Source organism: Sprattus sprattus (genome assembly GCF_963457725.1).
Source record: "Sprattus sprattus genome assembly, chromosome: 10".
Classification (NCBI taxonomy): domain Eukaryota; kingdom Metazoa; phylum Chordata; class Actinopteri; order Clupeiformes; family Clupeidae; genus Sprattus; species Sprattus sprattus.
Window position 1 is genome coordinate 25,932,728 of NC_137908.1, and position 22,389 is coordinate 25,955,116.

General features: G+C 43.5%; 2 protein-coding genes across 2 annotated transcripts; one reads left to right on the forward strand and one right to left on the reverse strand.

Annotated features, from left to right (window-relative positions):
- Positions 1-14,147: 14,147 nt before the first annotated feature.
- Positions 14,148-15,881, reverse strand: brk1 (BRICK1 subunit of SCAR/WAVE actin nucleating complex). The gene is made up of 3 exons (XM_080845819.1): positions 15,561-15,881; positions 15,101-15,183; positions 14,148-15,018 (listed from the first exon to the last, which is right to left on the reverse strand). Exons 1-3 carry the CDS (start codon positions 15,676-15,678, stop codon positions 14,992-14,994), a joined length of 228 nt encoding a protein of 75 aa, XP_080701945.1. The 5' UTR covers positions 15,679-15,881; the 3' UTR covers positions 14,148-14,991.
- Positions 15,882-16,011: 130 nt separating this feature from the next.
- Positions 16,012-22,238, forward strand: isy1 (ISY1 splicing factor homolog). The gene is made up of 11 exons (XM_080846202.1): positions 16,012-16,065; positions 16,648-16,670; positions 16,783-16,834; positions 16,957-17,022; positions 17,976-18,018; positions 18,111-18,223; positions 18,431-18,548; positions 19,478-19,600; positions 20,825-20,946; positions 21,590-21,679; positions 22,019-22,238. The coding sequence occupies exons 1-11, from the start codon at positions 16,063-16,065 to the stop codon at positions 22,124-22,126; spliced, it is 861 nt and encodes a 286-aa protein (XP_080702328.1). The 5' UTR covers positions 16,012-16,062; the 3' UTR covers positions 22,127-22,238.
- Positions 22,239-22,389: the final 151 nt, after the last annotated feature.

The window sequence follows — 22,389 nt, forward strand, 5'->3', positions numbered from 1 at the left end:
AGTAATTCTTTCTACATACGAACTTCCACTAACATGTAACATTTCCATGAGCACCAGGGAATCACTTGCAGCTGTCATGCTTAGAGGACAGTTAGATGCATGGCAAGAATGTTTTATTTCTCTGTATGATTTTCTCCAAATGTCTCGAGCTTTCAGCCATTGGTTTTGTTTGTAAAGGGCTCAGAAACACGCCACCGACAGTAGCACCAGTTGATAGTCCTTTCAGGGCCTCCAAGAATCTCCATTCTATTCTTATGAGTGTTGGTATGGTGTTAATAAAAGAAAAGAAAAGAAAATGCCTTACAGTGTTTTTTTTACTTTTCATGTCTTTTCATTCATCAGATCATAGCTTCAAATGGGTATTTCCTACTGGCTGTGTTAAAGACATGCTGCTGAACTAAAGCAGCTGAACAGGGGTCAAACGAATCAAATTAGTTTTTCTAGGGGACTTGCCAAAGAGGAACATGAATCTACAATGAATTCATTTCTATTTTGATTTTTCTTCATCTCTCATGGGTTCAGTGTGTCTTTTTTACGTATTTGGAATGGAAACCCTCTTGGAAAGACATTATTGCCTTACATCAATAATATACTATGTGAGACCTCTGCCTATATTTGTTTTCATTGTTTATAGACTTAATACAGTCCGGCCGGTTGGAACAGAAACTACAAGCAGTCTCCCACAAAGGTTTTTACAGTCACATTACTATCAATTCGACTAAAATTTCAAGACAAATATTACCACGTGAAGAGCGGCACAGTGGAAATGCTTAGAGAAGCCTGTCACAAACCAACAAATACTATTTTACGATTGCCGGTAATGACTGTTGCTCAGAAAGTGAACAGCATCCTACTATTCACCTTTGGCGTGAAGGTGAGCACTACACTCAAAATAACCCTTTGCTCTGCTTGTAGCACAGACACACAGAAAATGGAGCTTTGGAAACGTCTAATGCTCAGTCAGGAGATGTTCCACTGACCAACTGTGGCTGACTGCCCTGCACCACAAAACCTCAGCTCAACCCAGCCATGTGCTTCAGCTACTGGAAAAAGAGTGTGAGAAAAAGGGAGGGAGGGAGAGCGCAAGAGAGAGAGGCAGAGGAAGAGAAGGTGGGGGAAGAGAGGAAGAGGGAGAGATAGAGAGAAAGAGAAAGAGGGGGAGTGGATGAGAGAGACCAGAGGAGTCAGACCAGGACAAGCCATGAGAGGTCAGCAGGGGACAGTCAGGATCTGGACGTGCACAGGGATACGCCATCTTCATCCAAAGGGTTCAGCACGTCCTGGGCCAGCTTAGTCAAACGTCAGATGTACCGCTGTGGCGTTAGGATACGGGTTTGGACATTATTTCACACTGCTTTAGACAGACATAATAGCAGCCTTAGTTTTGCAGGGTACTGTTAAAATAAAAACGGCACATTATTTTCAATTTTTTTATAATCCAAAGACTATGACAGGTTATTGGATTTTATTCGCCATAATGAAAGGGATTTTTAAACTGATTCTTAGATTTTGGATCTGGCAGAGTATTTCACTCCAAGACAGTTCCAAATACCTCAACACTGTTTTAAATGCTTCCACTGAGTCATTTAGAGGTTATCTTTGGCACAGGGTTTTTGAAATAACCATTTCTGCACCACCCACATAATAGCTCACAGTGAAAGATGTCTGGCTCTGATCAGGCTCCGATCTGGCCCTGTCCTGGCCCTGGTCTGGCCCTGTCTTGCTGGATGTGTGCCAGACCGTCTCCTGTCACATGCTATCCGGGTAGTGCCTTCTAAAACCATCCACCAACAAACCTTCCCCATATGAACAGACTCTTCATACTTGAAAAGGGTTCTCTGTCAAAGACTGAACAAGCTTTTCAGCAGTCCTAGAAGTTCTCCTAAAAAGTGGGTGGCATTTTTAGCCATGTAATTTATTTATAAACGGAGACAGACGCTTCCTCTCCAATCAGCTTTAGAGACATGAATATTCATCTGTTGCCATATTTGTGGTTTATCCTAGTTCCCACCACTGCCCCTGAAGGCAGGTCCAGAGGGCAATGGCCTCAATCAGTTTAGGAGCGTTAAGATGCCGGAAACAGCAGATTAAACACAGAGCGCCACAATTCACTTCAGTCATCAAAAGGACCAGGAAAGGAAACAGCACTTTCTAGTTGCTGTGGGTGCTGGAGAGAGAGAGACAGAAACAGAGAGAGAGAGAGAGACAGAGAGAGACAGAGAGAGACAGAGAGAGAGCCAGACAACAATGTTCCACAAGTGCAGAATGAACTCATAAAAAGACTTGAATTACTAACAAAAGGAGTCAGAAGAAAACAGTGTCAGTGACAAGACAATATCTCTGATTTAGGGGAAGAGTTTTTTCAATATATCTCTGTGATTCAGGAAAATAGATTGCACTGTTTCTGCAGCGTAGAAGAATGTTTTTTGGTGCCATGTGTTTTTTACTATCTTAATTTACATTTTCTGCTTTCAGTATCTACAGTGAAAATACAAGCCTCAAAAGCACATGCGTAGGCCTTCACAACTGTAAAGATGTATGATGTTCAGCCATAACAGCGTGGTCATGAGTGACCAAGCCATTCATGACAGGTCCCTCGTGTTTGAATGCATCATTGGCCACGTTACCATTCTAATTAATGTACAGCGGTAATGAAAAACAGTGTTCATGCGACCACCATAAAGCCCCTTTCATGGGACACTGTGGAGGTTATGTAACAGTTCACTGAGAATTGTGCTAAACTCAACAACTTACCCCCCATCAAACCACACACACTGTTAACTGCTGTGAAGGCATTTGCCATCATCCTCTTCAAGCAAGGAATAATTAATCTACAGAGATAGAAAGAACGAGAGAGAGAGTGAGAGAGACAGAGAGAGACAGAGAGATCAAAGCCTCATGAAGATGTGTTGGTGTTAATCTGGGTGAGCTGTCACTCTGTCAATCAGAGACAAATAAAAAGAGACCAGAGAGAGCTTAGGCACCCTGCCAAGCTGGTCACGCGATAGCTAACCTGACGTGATGACTGGTCTGCACACACAAACACAAAACACATACTAGGGAGGATTTGTGTCAGCATTCATTTTTATCTCTCTCCCTCTTTCTCTCTCTCTCTCTCTCTCTCTCTCTCTCTCTGTAGTAAATAAATACATTTAATTTATAAGCCGAATGTGCCCAGAGTAGAGAGTGTTTGCACTGGCGTGTCTCGGTAAAGCCGCGACAGTGTGGGGATAACGGTGATGGCACGGACCTCCACCGCCTTACACTAATCCAGCACAGGTTCCTGCCTCTACTGTTACTACAGGAAGCCTGATCCAGGCCAGGGAGGTGGTGGGCAGAGAGAGGGAGGTGGGAAGGGGAGGGGAGGTGAGGGACAAATGGCTGAGTGTTCATTTACCTTCTTTCTCATGGTGAGATTGGATTATATAGTGTGCAGTTTTGAATGGGTTGGTGTTTTTGTTGTGTTTAGTGTGGTGTGTAATCTCTAGCTACACACTGATGCACTAGTTTATGCAGTCATGCTGTTTTCTGTCATCTTGTCTGATGTTGGTTGGGCAGCTACTGCAGCATGGAAACTCCATTGCATTCTGACCGGCTGTGTGTTTTCACGTAATGTGTCTACACACGGCTACGCATAACAGTAAACAAACCAGATTGTGGCATTTATACCATGTCCTTCATACATTGTGGGAACTGAGCAGTTAGCTACCAGCAACAAGATGAGCAACCAGTGTTGGTCAGAAAAGATTTCAAAATGTATGCAACCTCCATGTTCTTATCAAGTCCTTCATACGTCTTGAGAACTGACAGGTCTTGCTGTGAAAACACCTTGCCGGTTGGGCTGTCCAGTGTTCATTGTACAGCTGATGTGCCCTTGCATACTGGCTGCTAAGCATGAGACAGGTTTGCACACGGTGAGAAGAAGGGGATTCACAAGGCAGCCTGTCACACTGACTTCATGTGACATGTCTAAGGGGAAGGGAGAGCTCTTGTTGCCTACATCCGATTTAATTACCAATGTTTCATAGCTATTCCTGATGAAATGATCCTCACCAATCACTCAGTGTTGGAGTGGGGCACATTTTTTGCATAAAACATTCAATCATATTTCGACTAAGACAGATGAAAAGCAACCTAATTTATTTGGTTTTGTTTTGCAATGGCATATTGTAAAAATAAGTGAAAGTCTCCCCCTCCCTCTTCAACTTATTATTTTTGTTTAATGCATACAATGCAAATACTGTCCCCTAGTGGGGAATTTAATACTTAAGCAGCAGTATTTAAACTTTTTGGCAAAGCCCCAATAACCCCCCCCCCCCCCCCCCCCCTTTAAAACACACACACACACACACCACACACACACACACACACACACACACACATGAAAGAAACCCCTTCATTTCTCAGCAAGATACCCATCAAACACCACTAATACAAGTGCATGGGTTGCTTCAGAGTGAAATGCATTCATCACAAACCAACATAGGATCTACATAAAAACAATGGTGTAGTTTTTACCGAGTAATACAACCAAACGCCACACACACTAAAACTCAATATGACTTTGTTTACTGTCATCTCAGGGATCTACAGCAGTTTCCTGAACACACAATTACACCGAAGAGAAGAAAAGCATCATAAATCATCATAATCATCGGTACTGCATGGGGTAAACATCCACATTGCGTAACTGTTTCTGAAACCACCTAAACCATCTCCTATTCAACAAAAAGACCACACCCAGGGAGAGACAGAGGAGGAAAATTAGAAGTTAACAGTAAGAAAGACACACTGACATGTTTGTGCACCACTTTGGCTGCTGGAGTGTGAGAAATTCACTCATCATAAGTCGTTGACACACGCACATATATATATATATATATATATATATTTATTATACGGCTCTTCAGAATGTTCCAAAAAGTACCGTTGATTTGAATGGGCCATCCCTACGTCATACCCATACATTAATTCCTGCTAACAGACCTCTGCGAAAGATAATCACCGCTGTCATTGGCAACGGGTTTTGTACTTCTAATTCACATCTTTCATATCATTCCGCCAGAAGTCCAGTCATTTTAACGCAACAGTAGAGAGTAATTTGAAGTCAGCAAGTAATGGGTTGCTATGCAACACCTGAAACTTCAAAGTTCTATTTGCTTGAAGAACTATTTATTTCTAAACGGGACACATGAAACGGCACCTAAATCATTAAAAAGAGATATGTTGGAGGAATGTCTTCTATCGTTTTTGGCAAGTACCCGTATAATAAGCGGGATAATGTATTGTCCGTCGGTCATTCTACAAAAATAATTCCCTTCGGTACAAAACAACACCCTCCGCTGCGCGTCGGGGTGTTGTTCGCCCCGTCGGGAATTATTTTTGTAGAATGACCTCCGGACAATACATTATCCCTTACATATATGTTCAGAGTATGGTATGTAAAGAAAAATTGAGTACATATATATATTTTTTTTTAAGTAAACTTAACTCAAAAATTATGCATCGGCAAATTATGCATCAGATTTTTTGTGTTATCATTTTCATAATTTTTGAGTTCTCTGAACTCATATTATTCAAAAATCGTAAAGGATTTAGCCTCGTCAGATATATGTGTTTCTCTGGGTCTTTCTCAAACTAGTTATTACGCCTTTACAAGTTTTTGAAAGGGTATATTCCTTACGTTCCAAGTTCTTGCGCAAGCTCTTACTGTAGAGAGAACTGTCATTGGTCGACCGCCTTCCACTGCATTTACATTTACATCTGTGATTTAGCAGACGCTTTTATCCAAAGCGATTGACAAGGAATTTTGCATTCATAGATCATGAGCTGTTTAGGTGTTCACACTTATACACTTGGTAAGGAGTTGTGGGGAATCGAACTAGCAACCTTCCAACCTCTGGATTACTAAACGACTCCTCTACCTTAAGTCTGCTGTGTCCGTCTCTCATCGCAAGAGCTTTGCAATGGTGTTCTCAACGACGTTGATGACGTCAGATACTACATTTTTTGGAGTTATCAGGCAATGGTAACTCAACAAATACATTCTTATACAATTAAAACGTCTGCACTTGCTCAGAAAACTTATACATTTTAAGTTGGGTCAACTAAATACCAGGTTTTAAGTACTGAATACATAATGTTAATGAGTTAGTAGAACTGTCTGGGTTTACAGTATACATGTACATATATATAAGTGTGATTGATTCAAATGCATTAGGTTGACTACTGTGTCTACTGTTTGAAAAGGGAATTTTGCATACTGGCAGGGTACGTACACTAGAACAGAGATTATTAGATAAAACTAGATTATACTCCAAGGGCCACTGCGGCTCCAGGATTTCATTTTAACCAATCAGGTGCTCATCTGATGATCCCACCAAACCCAAATACCCAAATAACTGCATCCGGTCAACCCAACTAAATGTATCTGATCAGAATAAACCAAATGTATCCAATCTTGGGTCCTGCTCCATTGTAGCAGTTAAACCCGTCCCTGCTGTATCTACTGTATGTGAATAAGACCACTATGTCACATCATGTGGACATCAGCAGCAGTTTGATTGGGAGGGGGGGTTGGGGGCTCAGATATACACGGACACAGCCACCCTGCTGGACCCGGCAGGCACTAGGAGGGGCTGGGCGACCCCTTCTTCTGGCTCGACTCTGCTGGAGGAGAACAGGGAGGTGGTTGTGGAGGTGGAGGTGTCCGTCAGAGACATGGGGACGGGCTCCTTCTTCCCACTGACTCTCCACCACCACACGCCCCGACGCAGATCCCAAGCTCCGCCGCGCAACTCCGCCGCCAGGAAGCGCCTCAGCAGGTAGGCGTTCCACAGCAGGAAGTGAAACAGGGGCAGACAGATGAGCGTGAAGCCCAGGATGGAGAGCGAGGCAGTGAGGGGGCACGCCCCAAAGTCCAGCACCTTGTAGATGAAGGGCTCGCCGGCGAGGTTGGTGAAGCCGCCCAGCCAGTAGAGCACGGCGAAGGCGGCGTAGACGCAGCCCGCCAGCAGCAGGTAGATGTAGTGGAAGAAGTGGACAGGCGTGGCGGACAGGAAGAGGTCCAGCAGAGACTGCAAGGAGTTACCCACGTGCATGTTGATGTTGAAGGCGGACAGCTTGTGTTCCTCGACGGGATAAACTGCCAGCCAGTAGAGGAAGGACACGGTGAGGGAGTAGGTGCCCACGAACGTGAGGAGGAACCACTGCAGACTCAGCGACTTGGTGAGGAGGGAAGGGAGAGGGAACGGGCCCAGCGAACCTGTGGTGAATGAATGAATGGATGAATGCATGAATGGGTGGGTGAATGAATGAATGCATTGATGAATGAATTAATGGATGGATGAATGAATGAATGAATGGGTGGGTGAATGAATGAATGGAGGGATGAATGGATGGATGGATGGATGGGTGGATGAATGAATTGATAAATGGATGGATAGTTAGCTGGATTTAGGAATGAACCCCGGAATGAATGAGCAAGTTTAAAAAAGGAAACAGGAACTGAAAGGATAATGGAGTAAATTAATGAACTAATGAATGCCTGCATGAATGAATGAATGAATATAAGACATAGGACCTTCAGTAACAGCTCTGCACTTTTCCCTGCAGTGCTGTCTGACCAGCACCATGACTCCTGTGAGGTTGGAGAAGGCCAACAGGTAGTAGCCCCCGAGCAGGCAGTAGGTGAGGTGGCTGATGTAGATGAGCCACTTGGGGGTGGAGAAGAGCAGGCCGGAGTACATGCACCAGCCCAGCGTGTACCACAGCATCAGGAACCTGTACAGCAGCCACAGCCAGGGCGCTACGTCCCACTGAAGAGAACCAGTATGTTAAACAGATCAGGAGAATCAGTGCTGTTGAGGGAAGGAACTATGTCAAGAAGGAGACCATTACCACAGCACCAACACCATTTAACCACTATTAAACACTACGAACAACACCTTGCTTTAACAAAATATACCATTAAAAAATGCTACAGTTCTGTTCATACAGTATGAGTGTGAGAGGAGGCACTCTACTAATTTATAAAATAAACATGATGTTTCGCCTTACCTGCGGGTGTAGCAGCAGCTCAGGTGCGTAGGGGTGAAAGGTCAACTTCCTCTTGCTGAACTCCTCCCTCCAGCACTGATTCCATGTCATTTTCACTGGTTGGGGAAAGACAGCTAGAGCCGGCAAATGGGCTAAAACAACCTCCCTGATTCACACTTAGACAGGTTAGGACTGAGGCACGTCTGTGGATAAGAGGAACAAAGAAAGGGCTCATGACATTAGCTGAAGTGAAAGTTTTAACGTTTGTTCAAATTTGACTTGGTTTCGAGCGCTCATGACTTGGCCTGGGTGCCAAGACAACAGTGCATTCCACACCACCTTGGCTATTTCTGCTCTGTAATGAAGTAACTACATTAGTCTAATTTGTTACCGTGACTAACGTCAAACCCTTCTCCCAAGGCACATAATAAAGGTATCTATGCAGAAAGGTACCCGCATACTGGATGCTTCAATATGAAATCCACAGATAGCCGACACAAAGAAGAATGAGGGCATCACGGCATTGTGAACTTGCTCCTTTGTTGTCTAACTTCAGAGAGATCAGTGTCAACAATAGGCAGGCTTGTTGACCTCCAACAGAGTGTCCATTTATGTGGAGAGGGTCCGAACAACTCTCCTGTTCATGCCTCTCGCCCAGCTGTGATGGCTGAATTGGACTTCTATACAGTTAGACATTACGAAATCAAAAAGTCCTGACAAACTCCAACTGGACAGTGAGATGCCTTTAAGGATATACTGCAGCTTTGCCAAAACTCTTATTAACCACACACACACACACACAGACACACACACTGCATGCATGCCCATTCAATTGAGTCCTATCATAGAAAACAATAGAATAACAATTACCTTCTGAAAAATGCCTTTTCCAAAAAATCAGTTCTTGCTATGTTGAAAAGACACAAGCAGCAGTAAAGCTCTCTTTCAAGGGGAAGATGAGTCTCTATCAGGAGGGCAGGACACACCTTTGGCATTATTTTGTCCCAAACACTCATCACGAATGTTATAGTCACACCTCCGAGACCAGAATAGAGCCGAACTAATCTCAACCAAAAATGCTTTCATCCAAAGGCTCAGACAAGGCACAATTCTTCTCAGCAACGGTTCTGTAACCACATAGCAGCTGTCGTCTGCATATCTTCTGTGTGTGTGTGTGTGTGTGTGTGCATGTGTATGTGTGTGTGTGTGTGTGTGATACACCAGTAATGTGCCAAATTAGTGCCAGACCCACCTCAGATGGTCCGATGCTACTTAAGTAGCCTTTACAAAACATCAGTCAGATAGGCACAGTACACATTCAAATAAGGAAATCATCTAAAATAATCTAAACAGATCATATAATACCAAAATGGTACCTGACATCATTAGACTACACATAGCAGATTCAACCTTGAAATGAAAGCCTTGTAATTCTTCAGTGTTATTGCCTTCATAGAGAATGTGCACCCATGCAAGATGAGTGCACCGTGTGTGTGATGGATATTTGTGTAAATGTGGCAGCAGTCGTGCGTCAGACAAACGTGTGTGCAGACACATGCCACAGCAGAAAGGGTTTCAATCAATCTCAGCAAAGCCAGAAAACATGACCTTTTGAGTAGCATCCTTGCACACGCCTGGGTAGGACGGCTTCATATGAGAGCCTGTACGTGGCCAATGTGCACCTTTATTTATTAATGAGGCTTTTACTTCCTAACGATGAGTGAGTGAGTGAGTGAGTGAGTGAGAGAGACAGAGCATTTAATGGGGAGGGAGGGTTGTAAAACACACCTATTTCTCCTAATTGGATCACACACACACAGATCTAACATAAAACATGCCACTAATATGGTAGTGGAACAGATACACACATCAACAGATACACGCACAAATATACACTGTGTGTATATTGGACCAGCTAACACTGTGCTAGAATTTTTTTTAACACACACACACACACACACAGAGAGTCCCCTTTTTTCCATTGGCTCCAGCATCTGACACTGATGTTGTGTTTCCTAGCCCATCTGTTATGAGCCCTCCATCACTGTGCGTGTGCGTGTGCGTGTGCGTGTGCGTATGTGACTTTTCACAAACTGAAATAATTCTGGTGTTACGAATTGGAGGTGGGGTGTTGAAGTGTGCATGGGCAGAATGTCTGGTGGCTGGCTGGGTGGACGGCCAAGCATGGGCAGAATGTCTGGTGGCTGGCCTGTCGGGTGGCCAAACAGGGGCAGAGTCTCTGGTGGTCGACCCGGTGGGCGGCCGAACAGGGGCAGAGTCTTTGGAGGCAGGCCGGGTGGACGCCCAGAATGAGGCAGGCGACTGGGAGCCTTGTTGGGGGCGAGGAGGTCACGACACGCCTCCTCGACCAGGACAGGAACACCCGGGACGCTTGGGACAGGGGTGCCTGGGGGGCTCGGGACAGGGGCAGGAGAGCCTCGGACAGGGACACCTGGGACAGGGGCACAGGTGCCTGGGACAGGGGGACCTGAGACACTGGAGACAGGGGCACGGGCGCCTGGGACAGGGGTGCCTTGGACCGGGACACCTCGGCTGGGTCTGCAGGGGTGGCGTCGGCTGGGTCTGCAGGGGTGGCGTCGGCTGGGTCTGCAGGGGTGGCGTCGGCTGGGTCTGCAGGGGTGGCGTCGGCTGGGTCTGCAGGGGTGGCGTCGGTCTGTGTTGATAACGATGGCTGCGTGGTCTGGGTCGGCAGCGGTGGCTGCGAGGTCCGGGCAAGCAACGGCTGGGTCTGCTGTGGCGTAGACCTCAGTGGCGTCACCATCAGCGACTTCGTCAGGGGTTGCTTCAGGGGCGGTAGCTACGGAGGCTACGTCGAGGACATCAGGGATGGCCTCCGGGGCGGCAGCGTCGAAGGCTGCTTCAGGGGATGTAGCGTCAGAGGCTGCTTCAGGAGCGATAGCAGTGGTGGCTACGCCAGGGGCATCAGCGGCTGCTTCGGAGGTGGCAGCGTCAGGGGATGCTTCAGAGGCGGTAGCTATGGAGGCTACAATGGCGACCGAGACGGCATCAAGGACGGCAGCGGCTGCATCGAGGGCAGCAGCGCCAGCGGCTGCTTCGGGGGCGACAGAAGCGGCTTCTAGAGCTGCAGAGGCAGTATCCAGGGCCGCCTAGACTGCGTCGAGGGTGGCAGCCGCAGAGGCTGCTTCGTGGGCGGCAGAGACTGCCTTCAGGGTGGCAGCGGTAGAGGTTGCCTCGAGGGTGACAGCGGCATAGGCTGCTTCGAGGGTAGCCGAGGCGATTGTGAAGGCAGGGTCGAGGATACACGAAACTGCTGACGGTGCTGACGCCAGAGCAGTAGTGGTAAGTGAAGCTGGAGAGAAGGGGCGTGCAATGAGAGAATCCCAACGAGACAGGTGCTGCTGGAATTCCGCCGACAGGAGGCTGAAGAGATTCTGGGCCCTCCTCTCATTCCTCCATTCCCCTCATAACTTGAGCAGATGGAGGTGGATTGTTGTTTTAGCCTTGCAGCAAGCATTGAGTCTGAGTTCATCTTTCTGGCTGGTTCGTACTGTTACGAATTGGAGGTGGGGTGTTGAACTCAAATGCACGACTCAGACACAACAGGAGTAGGATGAAGAATCAACGTTTTACTATCCAGGGTTCGGTACACGGGAAGGCAGTCAAACAAGCAGGCAAACAAATCCAATAGGGCAAGGCAAAAGAGAAGTCAAAAACAGTCCAGGGTCGGCAACACAAGGATCTTGAGAGAACACGGCGAGAACACGGCGAGACAACACGTAACAACTATGACGAACCAGCAACGAGAGACATGAACACAAGGACTATATATACACACACAACAGATAACAAGGGACAGGTGAAAACAATCAAGGCAGGGCAGACAAAGAGACACAGGTGGACTAAACGAGGGGAATTAACAGGACACAGGAGAAACCAATAAGACAAACAAACCAGGTGATTATTGGGAACAGGTGAGGGGTGGAGACACGGAAAACAACAAGGGCACATGGAATACCCAAACAAACACAGGAAAGCACATGGTGAAAAGCACATGTTGGAAACCAGGAAGTACGATGACTAGACAAAGGAACAGAGATCACATGACACACAAGGGAGACCAACTAATACACAGAACAAGCAGAATAACAAGGGGAGGGCGTGAGGAGACAGACACGAGGAGACAAAGGTAAACAAACACAAATGAAGAAACACGTAACACAAGGGATACATACAAGGGAACAAGACAGAGACAGAGCACAGACGTTACATCTGGTCCCCTGTGTAGCATCATGAGAGATAGTGTGCATTGCAAATATGATATAGAATATGCCTATTGTACAGTACATGGTCCAAATTAAATACTATGCATTGTAATTCGCCTTGATCTGTTGTGTTACCATTCAAATACATTTGACAAGCTTTAAAGAGTGAAAAGAAATCATGAAAGGTATCAGACACCAGCCACTGTTGCTGAGAGGTCATGGAGTTTCCTTTTTGTGGGAACATGAGGTTCAGGAATGCCATGTTTATCCATCCTCACTATGGGGCTCTGTAATTCACCTTCCGCAAGTGATGAAAGGATAGGAAATATAGGAAAGGCTTAATAAGGTAAGCATTCCTTTTGTGTGCCTTTTTTATCTGTGGCCAAGGGTGTGTGTACAATATGTGTGTGTATGTGTGTGTATGTGTGCGAGTGTGTGTGTGTGTGTTTGTGTCTTTGTGTTGGTGTGCTAGTCCTACATACCACAATTGTAGACCTACTGAGACATTGCACTATTTTCACTTTGCGATTTCCACCTTATTAAATTATTTCATCCACACACCCTCAATCCCAAAGCACCTCCAATAAATGTAACCAGTACATGTACCGTAACTAAGTATATAATGTAACTATGTATGTTTAGTTACTACATAACTACTACTACGACCTACTACGTATCTAAACTCCCCTCTGTAAAATCCTTACTTCACACAAAACTTGAACTCAGCCTGTGGAGGTCACAAGGCTGTTGAGTGCTGTTTGACACTATGGTTTTCAGGTAATCTGGTGGGGAATTCCTAAGACCATAATTAACAAAACCTGACTGATTCTTCTTTTAGAACATATTTCATAGGTCTCAGGAACTCGCATTTCCATACATCAAATAAGAAATGAATAAAAGATATAGTCAATACTTTGACAGATGTAGAATTAATCATTACTGCTCGAAAAACACAATTTGCTTTCTACATGACAATTTGCTTTTATTTAAGAATTCTCCCTTTACAGCAGTTCTAGACTTTTCAGCATTACAGCTTGTTCCCTTAGATTTGCCTGTCTATGACATGTTTCCAATCATCTTCCACAGTTTCTGTTTCTTTCTGTCTAGTTTAGTATTTTCTTTTAATTTGCCAGTCTTGGACATACCCAGCATTTTTCTCAAATGATATGATTCTGAATGGTTTCTGATGTTTTAATTCACCTGCTCAGTTGTGCACTGGGGCCTCCTGCTTCTATTTCTATCCTGGTTAAAGCTTGTTTATGTCCTGTAAAGATGTGGTGCACACCCTTTCCCAGATAGCTTCAGTTTCTTGCATAGAATTGCCTTACTTTCTTGAAAAGAACAACAGACTGAAACGTTTCTGAAGGAAGCTTTCTTTCCAACCATATTAGTTCTGATGCTCCAGACGCAATAGTCCAAAGAAGGCCCGTTTTAGTGCTTCCTTAAACAGCACAACAGTTTTCAGCAACCAAGATATCCTTGCAAAAGCGTTTTCTAATGATGAATTAGCCTTTTAAACAGAATAGTTTAGGAATAGCTGACATGAAGTGCCATTGAAAGACAGAAATGATGGATGTACAAAGTGGGCCTTTTTCTGCCTATATGTAGATATTCTATTTAATATCAGTCCCCTACAGCTGCAAGTCATTTGCAATGTCTTTACTTCATTTTGATCAATTACAGGTTAAAACAATGTCATTTTTTTGTCAAAAATAAGGAAAATACTCAGTAATTCTAAACTTTTGAACGTTAGTTTGACTGTTCATAGGCACAATTTCCCCTTTTGAATCAAACAGAGATGAGACCCAATGTTTTCTGAGCAATGACACAACACTGTCCATAATAATTTTGTCAACATTCATAACAGGCACATGAAAAATATTCTTTATTGACACCTACAGATAAAAGAGGAATCGCTGTCAATGCTACTAAACGTAAGCATGGCACTAATTAGTTACATCTAGTCAGCTCAGCTGGTACAGTTGTCAAACATAAGCGAAGTAATGGACTGCACTGTACATTATCTCCAAACAGAACTTAAATTGACACGCTGAAATGATTTTCAACTTCCTTTTAAACATTTTATTTCATTTTTAATACAAATGTGAAATCAAATTGCGTTGCATACACAAAACTAAGGTAAAAATGTCAGACAATTACCACAAGCGGACAACGCACTTTGGCAACTCTTCTGCGTATCAACATGCTCAACAACAAACACGTGGGGCAGGTATCCATATGAAAAAATATGAACCACAGTGCAAGATCGGAGATCTTCTCAGGACAGTCAATTTACTATCTGCAAAGCACATGTAATGCAGAAGGGAAGGGGTTCGGTGTTCCTAGAGATGCCTATATCTGTTCATAGTACTTCAAAAAGATTAGTTTTAATCATATACTGATTTAAATGTGGTTTGATTGCATGATTACAATGTTGTAGTTTGAAGTTCAAAACTGTGCAGTAACATTGACCACAGGATCCATGTGAGCTGGCATTTACAGTGAAGGTGCACATATAGGACAGCCTGTCTGACCATTTATGAATTACTTTACAAAAAGTTTAAACAACACATCCAGTTAGCATTAGTATGAAAATGGAATGCCTCTAATTGGAGGAAACACATGATGTGATGTGTGAGGTATTGTCAGACTTTCAAAAACAGAAAATAGGAGGATTCCCAAAACAGAACTGTAGTCGGGTCATCCTGGTTTAGGTCAATGTTTCGCCCTTGGTGACCTGAAAAATATTGAACATTTCAAGTCAACATGCTGAAAATACAAACAGAAAAATCACAACACTGCCACAAGTTGTGACGTACCCTGGCTTCAATGTATTCGATCCTTCTTTCCAAAGCAGTGAGCTTTTCGTTGAGTGTGGCCAAACGAGATCGACAGGACATATCTGAAAATTCGGAAAAAGAAACGCAGCGTATTATAAGCATTCTTTCGGTAGAATTTATAATGATTAAAACCACCCAGTTGACGTCAGCAAGTTAGCTACCTAGCTAGCGAAGTCTCGTCTCTGGCTAACATTTCAGGCATGTGTCGACATACAGCGGCAACACAAGAATCTCTCGCTAGCAATACAATCTTCTTCTGCAAACACAAGCGTTGTCGATGAGCTCAATAACACCAAATGTGCTAACTTGACTTAGACAGTTAATGTTAGCTAGCTTGATAGCTAACTGGCTAGCTAGCAATTTACTGGGGACATTTGAGGCTAATGGTACGCCTTTTAGAATGTAAAGCTGATTTGCTTCAATGTTTATTATTACTTACCAAATGAGTTAAGAAAATCCGCGATTTTCTTAATACTGCTTGTTATAACTTCGATATATTCTCGATTTGCCCAGTCTTGATGAATCTCTCTCTGAACAGGGTCTTCCTGGCCTGCCATTTTTCCAGATGATGAAGTCTCCACCCAACCCAAAGCGGAAAAGAGGTCAACCGGCGGAGGGCGCACGCAACCGCTTGGACGACAACGAATTGTTGATTTAACTAAATTCACCTTTAATTCAAATAATTTTCAATATCTGAAGTCGTGCCAGTGGTATCCAATTAAAAACCACTCTGTGTTAAGTTAAACCTTGATAAAACAGTTTTAAAGTGAACAACCGCAATTTAAAAAAGAGTAACCACTAGGTGGCGGTATTCTGTTATTTACTATTCGCAACCCTTGTCGCGGTGTTTTGTCATCAAGGTTCGTCATATATCTGCGTCCAAACGTGTGGGAACGTCGAATATTTTCACATTTCGCGAGGTCTTTTTTTGAACTGCAAATATGGTATGTAAAATGTTATTAACTATTGTGATAATAAGATGCATACGTTAAGTTCGCCCCCAAACTACTATTGCCTAGCGATTTCATCTGATGTATCTAAAAAAAATGTCTAACGTTACTTACGATTCTGTGTTTAACCTAGCCAACTAGCAATAAGTTGACTGACTAGGTAGCTAACGCTGGCTATCATGTGAAGTCAAATTGATATCTCAGGCTGTTATAGTCTCTGGTATAATTTATCTGACTAAATGTCGGTAGTATTTGTGAGAATTTGGGCAGCACATTCTTATTACCAAGCGTTGTGAAATAACTGTATCTATTTACCATCCCTCTTCTCTTGGGAGAAGTTGTTTTGGCCAAGGTGTGCACGTTATTGTTACAATATTGCATCGTCTCAGAGGTGACTTGATGAGACTGTCTCAAAAAACACCACAGAAAGTATTCATCCTTTACTATAAAGTTTGAGTCAGTCTCTAAATTGTGATCTGCACCATTATTTTTTTAGGTAAAGTTCTGCCATGATGCTAGCTATATGATGATTTTTTTCAATGGGTTGAATAAAAATGTTCTTTCTTTTTGGAATAGGCTCGAAACGCTGAAAAGGCCATGTGAGTGCATCTGTCATTTTAACTGCTTAAAGTAATTTCAAACCGTTAATTCTGAGTTAGAAGGTGATCGAGAATGTGTAACTAATTTTAATTTTCTGATTGTGTCTCACAGGACGGCCTTGGCTCGCTTTAGGCAAGCCCAGCTGGAGGAAGGCAAAGTTAGGGTAAGAATATGAATATATAAGATTGAAAATGGATCAACAGCTATATATTTGTGAATATTTGGAAGAATTGGTGGTCACAAGGTTCAAATAGTTGATCCAAACTTTTTTTCGGGACATTCCAGGAAAGAAGACCATTTCTTGCGTCAGAATGTAATGAGTTACCCAAAGCGGAGAAGTGGAGGAGACAGGTAAGAACATTTATATTTCTAAAAAGAGATTCCATTTTGTCAGAGGGAATCTTCTAAAGTCGTGTGAACAAGGGCCACATTTTGACCACTTGAATGTGCTAAAGCACTTGGTGGATACACTGGAAAAATTCTGCAAATACCAAATTAATTTGTTTTTCTTTCAAACTGGTCACTAATTAATTAATTATTGCATAGTGTCCTTTTGATTGTTTCCTTTATAATATAAACTAAGCCTAAAAATGTAAAACACTTTAGAATTCTGATAGAAGTCAATAGTTAAAAGTCTATTCTGACAGTTCAGTCATACTAACACATCTGTAATTACAAAGACAGGAAGGGCTATTTCCCCCTCAAACGTTTACACACTGTGTTGCATTGCACTGTTTCTTGTTATGGAAATAAGGTGTCTATAGTGTATCATGTATGTATGCTGAAAGTAAACGAGATCCGGCTAGAATTCTCACATCGTTATTGTATTATCAGACAAAGCGGATCATGAATAGACAAATTCCTTGTTTGTGCAAACTTACTTGCCCAATAAAACCTGATTCTGATTCTGATGAAGCTCAGAAAAAAGTTCTAAATACCAGTATTGCATGTTGATACAGATAGTCATACTCCTGTGAAACCACGTGTTAGTATTGGGTCTAAAAAGTCTTCTACATGAGATCATATACTATTAGATAGTAATATTAGTGTATGTCCTGGGAAGTAATGCTATAAAATGTCGCCTTTTCATTTTCAGAATTTGTAGGTGTGAAATGTAGCTGAAAGTTAAAAAACTAAACATTTTGTCAATGATTTATTTAACTGTGTCCCAAATTATAATTTTGGGTGTGATGAAAAATGCCTGAGTAGATATCATCTCTATTCTTTCAACATTTTGCATTGGATTGATGAACTCATAGATTTAACTAAACATGTTGTAACTCCTCTCCCTGTCAACTTTGTAGATCATAAGTGAAATCTCCAAGAAGGTGGCCCAGATTCAGAATGGTGAGTTCCAGACGTGATTGTATGCCATGTCACATCAAAGGTTTATGGCACATGCAATTTCAGACGTAACACTCTTTCTTATCACTCTTCAGCTGGTCTGGGTGAATTTAAGATCAGAGACCTCAACGACGAAATCAACAAGCTGCTCAGAGAGAAGGGCCACTGGGAGGTTCGGATCAAAGAACTTGGAGGCCCTGACTATGGGGTGAGTGTTAATGAAAGACGTCTAACTTCAGATGCGTTTTGCAGGTACCACTGGCTGTAGAGACTATAGATGATTATTACAGATGCTGTAGAGGCTAGGTTTTTCTCCCCTGGCTGTTCCAGTTTGTTTATTGATGATATATTGAGGGCCACTTTAGGAGTGCAATCTTCCGGTACTTGTACAATCTTAATAACGTTTTTGTTGCAGAAAGTGGGACCAAGAATGCTTGACCATGAGGGCAAAGAGGTTCCGGGAAATCGAGGATATAAGTATTTTGGCGCTGCCAAAGACCTGCCCGGTGTCCGCGAACTGTTTGAGAAAGAGCGTGAGTAGGCACAGCTGGTAGATCTCATATTATTAAGCAAGCTGTGTGTAAGATGGTGTGTAGAGCACCTATTCAACACCTGTGAAAACCCCTCTACACTGCTCTGGGCTCAGTCCAAATGTACTATTTCAGCCTGTTATAAGAGTATGTTATTTCATGCCCTTTGTCTTAGTCATGGTGTTGTGGTGATGTCATCATAACCCTCCTGCTCTTGAGGATTGAAATGGACCTTGGTCAGACAGTTAGGCTCAGTGTAATTCTTAAATACACACCAGTATCCCTCAACGTATCGCCGTCAGCATGTCCGCTTAGATCTGAAAATGGCAAGATCTCTGACTGTCGTATCGATTGAGTGTGTTAATATTGATTGGGACCTGTCTTAGCGAATTCAATTCAATTCAATTTTATTTGTATAGCGCCATAACAACACAATTGCCTCTCGGCGCTTAACAGAGCCCAGAGCCTGAACCCCCTTAGTGCATGCACAACGGCAACAGGGGCAAGGAAAAACTCCCTGTTAGGCAGGAAGAAACCTTAAGCAGAACCACGGCACATAAGGGGGGACCCATCTGCTTGAGGTCGGCCGGGTGGAGACAGGAAGGTGGGACGGGGGGAAGGGGGGAAGGGTAGGGTGGCAGAAGGGGAAAGGAAGCAACAGGGGCAATACACAGCCAGCATTTGGTCACTGGACATATGTGTACATACATCTGGTGGTAAATACATGATACAGACAAGACCAGATTACTGTGGCAATAGGGTTACTGTTACAGGGGTAGGGGATGTAGGGACAGAGAAACATTTCTGTGGAGGCAATAATGTATATTGTACATAAATGCTAGCATAGGGTATTGGGTAGAGTAGGTGTACGGCAATGCAATGGCAGTGGGTGCGGTTGGCGAATGACTCCTCACGTGTGCACCCCCTTTCAGCTGCCCCTCCACCCCGAAAGACCCGTGCCGAGCTGATGAAGGAGATCGACGCCGAGTACTATGGCTACAGAGACGAGGACGATGGCATGCTGGTGCCCTTGGAGCAGGAGTATGAGAAACAGGGTAGGCCCAGCTTGGTTTCACATCAGAAGGCTCAGGCAGCTCAACAGTCATGCAGAGAGCAGGACCTATACATGTATAGAACGTTTACAAAGGTGTCGTGTGTTTGTGTCAGAAGTGTACAGTGTGTTGTGTCTTTGTGTTGAGCGATTTTTCGTGGAAAAACCAGATGAATAACTGGGCATGGCCATCTAAACCTTATAAAAAAAGAAAGCGCTTCCTGATATGCACTTTACACTGCACTTCTTAAATGAACTCTGAGAACGAGATTGTATACAGCATCAGGGTGGTCGAGATTAATCATTGAATTATGTGGCACTATCACCAGTGGAAGAGAGGGGAGGGAAAAAGCGAAAGCCCCCCCTGGCATCTGAGTATCTCGTGCCTCTGAATTTGAGAGCCTCGTGGTGACTCCTTACTATTCCAAACGTGACTTCACTTCCAGTCTTAAACACGCACACTCACTCGCACACCCATTTACGCACACTGTCCACTCTTCATTAGGGGGGACAATGGGGGTCTTTGTGTGCGCCCTGCAGTACAGCGGGTGTCTTTATCCTCTTGATGCTACTAGCAGGGCATGTGTTTCCCATTTGTACAAATGTATTAGAGCCGCTGACAGCTAGCAGCATGGGAAGCCTGAGGTTGCTCATAAGGAGCTGGTCCGGGTCTCCCGTCCACTGGCCCTGTGGCTGTAAGAGGTCATGCAGTTTAGTGGAAATCATGTGACTGACATTGCTGTGCCATACCCAAATGACACTGATTGAGTACCTGCATTCACCCAGCCTTTGGCTACTTAGTCCTCAGGACTAGTCACTGTATTGATTGACACCGTAACACACACACACACACACACACACATATATATATATACAGTATATATAGAGAGAGTTTAGTACAGCTACCAATTCTTAATATTGGCTAGATTGTTGTTGAACTGGTAGTGCAAGATTAACACCACAGTGTTTGGTTGAATTCCAAGGGGCTACACATAGTTTATTCCTTGCTGATAAAAGCTTCTTAAATGAAAAGTATAAATGTCTGTATTGGTTTCTCTGGTCTTGATGTTATGTGTTTGTTGCCGTTTTAACATAGTATATATTAAGTGGTCATCTGATCATGATGTAAGAGGATCTGCAGTGCTTTATTGTGTGTGCATCTTGTGTCGAGGAGTAATGGATGTCTGTCTTTGAATAAGAGCATATGTGTCTGTCCACTGTGTCTTAGCTATAGCCGAGGCCGTTGAAAAATGGAAAGCAGAGAAGGAGGCGCGTCTGGCTGGAGGTGAAGGAGGAGTAGGAGAAGAGGAGGAAGAGGAGGAGCACATCTATGCTGTCCAAGCAGAAGAGGTAAGCAGTACCTAAATGAGTGCCAAGGCTGGGAGTAATTTCCCTAAATGGGCAACAGGGTTCAGGTCAGTGAGGGTGACTCAAAATCAGTGGACAAGCGATGGCAAACGAGTGGGGACGTGATGTATGTGTGCTGCCCACGTAGGCCATACGCCATTAGCACTGAACTGAGCAATTTAACACACGTAGGCCATACGTCGTTAGCACTGAACTGAGCAATTTAACACACGTAGGCCATACGTCGTTAGCACTGAACTGAGCAATTTAACACACGTAGGCCATACGTCGTTAGCACTGAACTTAGCAATTTAACACACGTAGGCCATACGTCGTTAGCACTGAACTGAGCAGGCAGTGATGACGGAACAGGTTTGGGGAAATGTCAGGTGTTTTTGGTTGAGTGTGAACGTATGTTTGTTTTGTAAATTAAGACAGGAGAAATGTTTATTAGTTGGCTTTTAAAGTTAACGTATGTACACTACAATATGAAACATCTCTGAATGAGTTCCAAGATAAATGTTTTTGTTTAAAACATTTTTTTTTTTTAACGTCTGTCTTATATATTGTCTTGACGTCTATACTTTAATCCAGTGTGATTTTGTAATCTTGTCATTATGCAACCCCTCCCATTCCTGTCTTTAAGCACTCGGACGAGGAGACCAGGGATCAGATGGAGGGAGAGGAAGGCATTCAGTCCTTCATCGCTCATGTCCCTGTGCCCTCACAGAAGGAGGTGAGGGCCATTGTCTTCTGCTCTTCCTTTTTATTTGTACAATTTTTATTTTGTATTTATTTATATAATAAATGTGTAATTCCATCACACAGTTTGTGCACTTTCAGAAAGAAATGCAAGCAATTTTAATTCATCAAATTGCACTGACTTGTGTTGATGTGGTTCATTTTTCCATTCAACATCCTGAATAAGTAGTTGGAGAGATCCAAGAATTAAGGCCTCCAAAGCACACAATGTCAAAATGATCAGAATGACAGACTTAATTCTGTGTGTTTCTGAGAACACCATTGCAGGCTTGTGGTACTTAAGTTGCATTATAATGATTTTTTGCTTCTCCAGATTGAGGAGGCCTTGGTGAGGAGGAAAAAGATGGAGCTGCTTCAGAAGTATGCCAGTGAGAGCCTCATGGCTCAGAGTGAGGAGGCTAAAGCCTTGCTTGGGCTGTAGTGACCTCTCCTCGTGTGTGTGTGTGTGTGTGTGTGTGTGTGTGTGTGTGTGTGTGTCTCCATATGTGTGTGTGCGTGCAAGAGATGGGTGGGAAAATGTTCAAAATGATGTAACAGCCAGAGGAGAATGATTGTGAAACAGGGCAGTTCTAAGTGTAAAACGTCTTTGTTGCCATCCCTCTGAAGTGGTTATGACGGAATATAACTGTAAATATCTGTTTTGTATACATTTCTTTTGCTGAGTAAACTATTTTCTACAAACAT